The sequence below is a fragment of the Dendrobates tinctorius genome, unplaced genomic scaffold (genome assembly GCF_039654945.1).
Source record: "Dendrobates tinctorius isolate UK_male_01 unplaced genomic scaffold, ASM3965494v1 ptg000315l, whole genome shotgun sequence".
NCBI classification, from domain to species: domain Eukaryota; kingdom Metazoa; phylum Chordata; class Amphibia; order Anura; family Dendrobatidae; genus Dendrobates; species Dendrobates tinctorius.
Genome location: NW_027361982.1, coordinates 2612336 through 2620709, shown reverse-complemented (window position 1 = coordinate 2620709; position 8374 = coordinate 2612336). Strand labels below are relative to the sequence as shown.

At 46.6% G+C, this 8374-nt stretch overlaps 1 protein-coding gene across 2 annotated transcripts in view; it reads left to right on the top strand.

The window, feature by feature from the left end:
* Positions 1-1212: 1212 nt before the first annotated feature.
* The window catches only part of EXO1 (exonuclease 1), a 59669-nt gene continuing 52507 nt past the window's right edge, over positions 1213-8374 (top strand). Inside the window, exons 1-2 of one of the 2 annotated variants that reach the window (XM_073561256.1) lie at positions 1213-1457; positions 4213-4420. In XM_073561256.1, coding sequence (XP_073417357.1) covers positions 4260-4420 — 161 coding nt within the window. In that variant the 5' untranslated portion in view covers positions 1213-1457; positions 4213-4259. Of the gene's footprint in view, positions 1458-3019; positions 3039-4212; positions 4421-8374 lie in introns of those variants that run through there. The other variant, XM_073561258.1, reaches the window with a different exon arrangement.

Below are 8374 nucleotides of genomic sequence, written 5' to 3'. Positions count from 1 at the left end.
TGCCTGCCCTGGGGCCCTGTGGCTGTGGTGGGACTGGTGCTGTGTGGCTGGCTGGGCCCCCCTTGCCCTGAAACTACTCACCTGCTCACTCGCCTGCTGCCTCCATGTCTGGTCCGCTGCGCACGCCGCCGCCTCTTCTCTCTTGGTGTCTGCTGCCCGTCCACCGCTCCCAGCCACCCACGTGCACACACACTGACACCGCACACGCTGCACGCTCTGCTCCGAATGAGGAAGTGGAGCAGAGCTGCAGAGCAACGTGTGACGTCACGGGAGGCTGGCTGGACGGGACCCATAATGCACTGGGGCGGGCCGTAGCTTAAAACACCTGCTGCTGCCTGAACAAATCATTGGGGGGGCCCGAGCGTGCGGCCCGGGCTGCCAGCGTGCTCGGGCAGCCGGGCCCCCCCAATTCATGGGGCCCCATACACTAGTAAGGGCTGTAATGCCCTGATGGCGGCCCTGCCTTTATGTCCCCACATCAAGCCCCTCTTACGTCCCCTACCACAGAAAAAGCAGCAAAAAAAAAACCTTAGGGAAAGAAAAGATTTCAATAAACCCTTCTAAAAAGCTTCAGGGAAAATAAAAACTCTAAACAGCAGCGTTTCCTTGGAGGGGGTTCTGCTTGAAAAACTTAGTTTTTGAACATCTAAAAAAAACCTGAGTGAACAATGGATAATGACAAACTTCATGGTGCTTACAGGTTTGCTTTTTTTTCCCCATAAGACATAACTTTTTTTATACTTTTCTGTCCCCTTTGACGTACGAGGGATTTTTTTCAGGGTTGGAGTTGTAGTCTTGAATGACAACATTCACTTTACTGTATAGAAACAAATTCTTAATGTGTGAACTAGTGAAACAAAAACTATTGTTTTTATGGGGTTCATTTTATGATGTTCATTATAAGGAAAAAAGACAGAGCAAAATTATTCTCCAGGTTACTTATATGGTTTATTTTTAATAAGTGCTATAATCAGGGCTAACCGTCCTCCCTGACCCCTCAGTTTTGCCATCACTTCTATCTGGCGCCAATTTTTTCTGTCACACTTTTCGCGCCACATTTCTCGTTGACGTGCTAACACCACGTGACATCACATTGTGGCGCTCGGCAGCCATCTTTAATCCCAGTCAGGGAACAATTCAGCCCCACAATTGGGTCTAAATGCTGCGTTTTATGTGCAAAGAAAGTGACCCTTAACCAGCCCCGGATACCTATTGCAATATCCAGAAAAATAAAGGCGGCTCTACCAGCACTGAGCTCCCGGGGCTGAACTGTTCCCTTACTAGAAATGGCGGATGCAGGCTCCCAAACCCCGCCTCGCCCCGTCCCTGGATCACGTGATGACCCTCCTGGACTGCCGGCGCGCCTCGATTTAAAGTACCAGTGGCCGGTGAGGGTCGGCGGCGGTTCCTATAGTGATGATGTCTGCTTAGGTCACCGGAGAGTTGCGGCGTGACAGGTGGGTGCAATCTCCTCATAATCACCATTACCGTCATTCATTGCCAGGTGATCCAGAGAGAGGCAGCACACGTTAAGTGCTGGGACTTCTTGTACTGCAGCAGCTCCCTGTATTCTGTACTGGGTCGCGAGATGTCTCCATGTTTAGAAATGTAGTGATCAGTCGGCAGTCGCCATTTTCCGAGACCTCCCTGAAAATCTGTCACAAAATCCGCAGCTGTCGTGTGTGTATATTGAGGCTGTGTGCACACGCTGCGGATTCGGTGCGGATTCTGATAAATCCGCAGTTGATTGCTCTGCGGTTTTGCCCTGCGGTTTTTCATCTCAATGGAGGAGATGGCAAACCGCAGGAGAAAAATCTGAAAACTGAAATTATCTGAAAACTGCAGATAATCCGCACGGAAAATTCCTCACCGTCTGCACTGCGGTTTTTGATTACCATAGGGAATCATGGTACTGTACACCGCAGCAGAAACTGCTGCGGGTCCGCAGCGGCCAAAACCGCTGCGGAACCGCAGCAAAATCCGCAGCATGTGCACACAGCCTAAGACGGTGTGCACACGCTGCGGATTGTCCTGCATATTTATCTGCGGATTAGCCTGCGGTTTGACACCTGTCATGGAGCAGGTGCCAAACCGCAGCGGAATCCGCACAAAGAATTGACATGTTGAGGTTTTGAAACCACAGCAAATCTGTGCGGAAAAATCCGCACTGTCTGCACTGCGGTTTTCATTGATCTTAATGGTACTGTACACCGCAACAGAAACTGCTGGGGATCCGCAGGACCAAAACCGCTGCGGATCCGCGTGTGTGCACACACCCAAAGGGTTTCTCCAGCACGGCTCACCTTTGCGTCAGGAGTGGCGGAGGTCTCATCTTCACCGAAAGCTGTGAAAAAAAGCCTGAAAAATCTGTTGCAGAAACAGACGCCACAGAGATCGGCCCGGAAAATCACAGCAGCAGCATCAAGGCTGCTTGTAAATTTCTGGTTTTGGTGTTTTTTTTTTTTTTTTTTTTTTTTTCTTCTGTTTGACCTCAAAGATTTCAAAACGGAGGACACTGTAAAAAAACAAAACAAAAAACAATGCATAAGAAAACAACTTGTTACCGATGCATCATGTGAACAGGATTTTACAAATCTCACTCCATTCGTTGCTATTTGTAAAATTAACACACTGAATCTTTTGAAGTGGCTTTTTGAGCAGATTTTTTTTCTTAGTTCACATGGTAGTTTTTTATGTGGAAAATAAACTTGGTTGCTAAATCAGTTGATGCTGTATATACAAAAAAAAGCATAAAAAATGCTAAAGATTTTCTTACATTTTCATTTTTTTTTTTTTGGGTGGGTGGAAACGAATGAGGTTTTAGCCAGAAAAACTCACATAAAAAAAAAAAAATCCTCTGTCAACCATAAGCCTGTATTCAAACTTGTGAGACTTTTGTGCCTGAATGCGGCTTTTATATGTGATCGGGTTTCTGCAGCTTCCGAAAGTATCCTTGAGAATCGGGACACGTCTGTCGGATCGGCCCCTGGTGATTGGAGCTAGTGCAGATCTGCAGACTGCAAATTCTGTGGCAAAATGTGAGTGATTTCTGCTGTGCTGGGTCGCTTGGACTGTAGAAACCTGACGTGTGTGAACAGCGCCATGGTCGTTCCACTGGGCCGGTGTCGCAGCTCTGCCCTATTCTTTTGAGTGAAGCTGATCTGCAGTACGTGACCCGGCGCATGAGCAAAGCCGAGTGCTGCACCCTTGTAATGTAAGGGGTCAGTAGTTGGACTCTTGCTAATGACGTATTAAACGGGTTATTAAGTGCCTCTTGCTTCACATCAGGACGTGAGGGTCACTTTTGACGATCGCTTTCCAGTAGCGGTGAGCGAGTGTGCTCAGCTAAGGTGTCCTAATCGAGTGTTTTCAGCATGGTCGGAAAAAAAATGTTTCCGTCGCCACTGTTGTGTTTCTTGTTGCTGCTCGACAGCCGCAACACATGTAGGGGTGCCTAACAAACAGGAAATCCTTGCATGTGTTGTGACTGTCGAACAGCCACGAGACATGCGGCCGCTGCAAATTGAGCGGTTTTTTTTTTACAGCACGCTGAAAATACTCAATTCGGACACAAGCGTGCTCAGAAAACACCTTATCAGAGCACGCTCGATCATCACTCCTTGCCCAACAAGTATGACGTCTGTGACCTGTTAATTAGAACAAGATGCTGCATGATGCCTGTCAAGCAGCCGTCACCGCCCCATCAGCAGCGTATGCGGAAGCAAGATTTGCTGGATATGGGTGACCGGTATTTTGAGGGGTTTTTCTATTTCAGGCTTTGAAAACACCGGCTCTTGTCACTTCTTTTTGGAAGCGTCTGCTGATGGGGAAAACTCCAACTCAGAAGGCTGCAAAAAACGCTTCAGGGAATGGAAATACTCCCCATCATTTAACGTTTTCTGAAGCCGGTTTCATTGTTTTTGACAGTGACAAAATGTTGGGCCCAGCAGCGTTACGGTCTCGCCCTGATTCCGGGATTAACCCCTAATGACAAAGTACAAGACATAGCGCATAGACTTCGGTCCTTTTACCCCATTGTCACATCTTTTATATATACATTAGTGGTGATTTTTTTTTTTTTGGCAGAGTGATTAATAATTTGTAGTGTTAAACTACAGTCTCATTGCTATGGTCGTCTGGATGGATCGCCGTTACTTTTTGTGTCTGTAGTACTTTTGCTTTGATGCCACTGGTGTTTCTTTTATGTTATAGGACGGATAAGAAGTTGTTGTTGGTCTCTGCTGAGAATCGGCGCAGATATGGGAATTCAGGGTCTACTACAATTCCTTAAAGAGGCCACCGAACCCATCAATGTGAAGAAGTACAAGGGTCAGACAGTGGCCGTGGACACGTACTGCTGGCTCCATAAAGGAGCATTTGCCTGCGCTGAGAAACTAGCCAGAGGCGAACCCACCGATCAGTAAGTCTGTCCTTCGCGTAGCTAGAGACATGAAGAAGGAATCTCAGCAAAACAGTAAGCACCATAATTGTAGCAATGGACCAAACATACATGACAGATATAACATTATAGGGGTCAAAGTGTAGGACAAATAACGGACCAATTGCAGCATTGAACAATGAAAAAACTAGAAAAGAAGCAATCAAACAGGTCCAGGGTAGTTTTAACAGGGCTGTGGAGTCGGAGTCCATATATAGAACAAAATATGGACATTCAATATATTTGTACATGAATAAGAGAAAAAATATACAAACATTATATGACGCAGACCTATATAGCAGGACCATAAACATAATGAAGTCAAAATACTGAATTAACATATAAATCATTCATGTGGTACAGGTCATAGGATAACAATCTACTTAGGAATTAATCAAATTGTCCACTCCTGAAGCGTAGAGGCTAGACGAGAGCCACCCAGAGTAGGGTACAGGTCACAAAACAGAACCCTATAAAAGTAAGAATACGTTAAAAACAAGGAAACAAACATATGCACTTAAAATGGAATGAGAGGAGAACAGATTGCAGACAGGGGGAATCACAAAAAGGGAGCAAAACTAATACTCTCGTTTAGACCATGGGGATGCAAGTCCGTATCCAGCGTGACTCAAGCTGGGCCAATTTCTGTGACGTCCCCCCCCCATCCCCCAGATGCCGACATCAATGATATCGATGCCCTCACCTGCAGGAGGGAGGCGTCACAGTTATGGTATGTTAAAAAATGCCGAGGAATATTCTTGAGTGGATGGATCCGTGTGGTCTGTGGTGGCTGTCATGCCCAAAAATGTGCTCTCTCACGTGTACCTTTAAAGGACGGGTAGTTAGCCCAATATAAATATGTCCACATGGACAGATAGCAAAATAGATACATTACATGTACTACCCGCAATGTTATTTCTTGATATCATAAATCTTAGATCTGCCTGCATTAAAGGTAGAGTCACATCTCTCGATATTTTGACAAGCCACACGGAGCACATCCACATCTCACAGGAAAGGAATCGGAAAAATGTAGGCACAGGACTACCAACATAATGACTCTGCACAAGTGAGTCACGAAGATTCCTAGAGCGCCGGGTGGTGATAACAGGTCTCTTTGAGATGTACTTTGTTAGAATTGGGTCAGCTAGAAGGATGGGCCCATGATTTAGTTAATTACCTCTCACACCTGTGAAAAGCGTGTGGTAGTCTGTAACAAATCGCATGCGGTTGTCGGACTCCCTTAGCGTGTGGTAGTCTGTAACAAATCGCATGCGGATGTCGGACTCCCTTACAGGTGTCTTATAGATTCACTCATTCCTAGAGGAATGCCTGGCGCGGTTATACACCTTTTTGACCATTCTACGGCTATATCCATGCGCAGAGACGAGGGGTTTCAGTTCCTCAGCCCGTTTTTCAAAAACTTCATTGGTAGAACAAATTCTACGTAGGCGGAGGAACTGCCCAGTAGGGAAGCACTGAACCATATATTTGGGGTGTGCGGAGGAGGCGTGTAGCAAAGAGTTTGTAGCCATAGGTTTTCAATAAATATCCGTCTGCAGGATATTGGTAGCATCACGCCTAATCAGAATATCCAGGAATTCAGTCTTTATCATCGTAATGATACATGATATGGATATTGCAATCATTGGTGTTTAAAGAAATCATAAATTAATGTAGTAGGTCACGGGGCCCCTACCAGATCAAAAGGATATCGTTGATGTACCTCTTCCAAGAGGGGAGACATGGACAGGTCAGTTAAGCTGAGATAGATGGGAAGAATTTGGGGGGGGCACTTCCACCTGTGCCTGGTGCTGAGACCCTCATCGATCTCTGAAAGGAGTGGGCAAAGATGATCTGTCGTGTGCTGCTCTTGGGTCGCTGAAGGTGGGATCATAAACTTTCTGCTAAGCCTGTCTTCAGCTAATCCTGTGCCTCTGAACTTCTGCCTCTTGTTTCACTAATTACCGTACTAGGAGTCTCTGCACCCAGACCCTTACTGTTCAAAAGTTTTATTTAAGGTATTTATCAGTTTCAGATTTTATGGGGGCCTAGCGTTACAGACCTACAAGAAAAGTCACAGCGGTTACTCACCCACCCCGGTTTCATCGCTTCCTCTCAGCCGTCGCTCCTGCCTTTAATGGGCTGCAACAATGATACCATGTCAACAGAACATGTCACAGCTGCAGCCAGTCACTTCATTGATATTGATGTAGATGGTACAAGCTGCTGAGCTTAGTGATTGGCTGTAGCGGTCATAAGCGCTGTAGTCATGATTTTACTGGAGCAGCCTGGCAGTAAAGAAAGGAGCAGTGCTGGACTAGGGAAAGGTGAGTAACAGCTGGCACATATTTCTCCTGATACTGTTTAGCAGTTGGTTTAAAATCCTCCAGGCTTGGCAAATATGAACGGTGGGCAGCAGAAATCGGAGCCTGGTGCAGCAGATATATTTATCTCAGAAATGCTCTGGCGGCTTAGAGAAAATGGTGTTTGAAGATCTGGTCAGGACCATTGGCATAGACTTCTCGGAATGCTCCTGGTGATTGACAGGTCTCTCGCTTCGTACACACATGGCAGAGCTGTGAATCACTTGGAGCAGCGCTTGGAGAAGCTGGATCTTCACACTAGATTTTCTCTGAAACGCTGGAGTCTTAGGCTGAGTTCACACGTGGCGTTTTTTTCGCGTTTCCGCGGCGATTTTAACCGCGCGATTTTGCCGCGAAAACTAAGCATCCCATGCATTCCTATGGGATTCCGCAATGCTGTGCTAATGCTGCGGTTTTTACCGCGGCGGAATCGCTTCGCGGTAAAAACCGCAGCATGCTCATTAATTTGCGGAATCGCGGCGATCCCGCACCCATAGGAATGCATTGTTCCGCTTATTTCCCGCATGTGGCTGTGCACACCATGCGGAAAGTAAGCAGAACAATTGCGGATGGTACCCATGGTCCGGAGGAGAGGAGACTGTCCTCCGGGCTTTGGGTACCATATCCCTGTAAAAAATAGAATTTAAAATAAAAAATATTGTTATTCTCACCCTCCGACGTCCCGCGCAGCCTTCCCGCTTCTCTTCACGCTCTCGTTCCCAGTAGTCCTTTGCGAAAATGCTCGCGATGACGTCCGTTCTCGCGGGATCGCGTAGTCTCGCGGTCATTCGCGCGACGTCATCGCGAATGACCGCGAGACGTCGCGATCCCGCGAGAACTGACGTCATCGCGGGCATTTTCGCAAAGGATTACTGGGAACGGATGCGCGGGATGTCGGAGGGTGAGAATAACACCGGTTTTTTTTTTTTTTTTTTTTTTACATTCTATATTTTACTACTGATGCCGCATAGGCGGCCTCAGTAGTAAAAAGTTGGTCACACTCGTCAAACACTATGTTTGACGAGTGTGACCAACCTGTCAATCAGTTCTCCAAGCGATGCTACAGATCGCTTGGAAAACGCTAGCATTTTGCAAGCTAATTACGCTTGCAAAATGCTAGTTTTTCCACGGGAAAATCGCGGGAATTTAAAATGCGATTTTCCCGCGGACTGGAATTCCAGAATTCTCGCGGTAATTTCCGCGAGAGTTCCGGTACGTGTGCACTTAGCCTTATAGAGAAAGATGTACCTGGCTGTTATTATGCGCTCGGCTCTCATTCTTGTGCCCGAGGTTTGGGGAACATGAATTGACTGACAGGTATAAAGGGGTTGCCCACTACTAGGACAACCCCTTATCGATCTATATGTTTGGCCCAAGGATTACCTGGTCCCCGTGTTGGTTTCTAGGAATGACCGGTCATGTAGAACCGTGACCTTTCATCAAAGGGACCAGACTGGTAAAGCCGAATATACAGATTTTGTCTTTATTTTGGACGATCAGCTATTGGAAACCACGATTTGCTGCTGAAAATGTTTGCACCATATCTGTCCTGTGTGAACATGCCCCAATA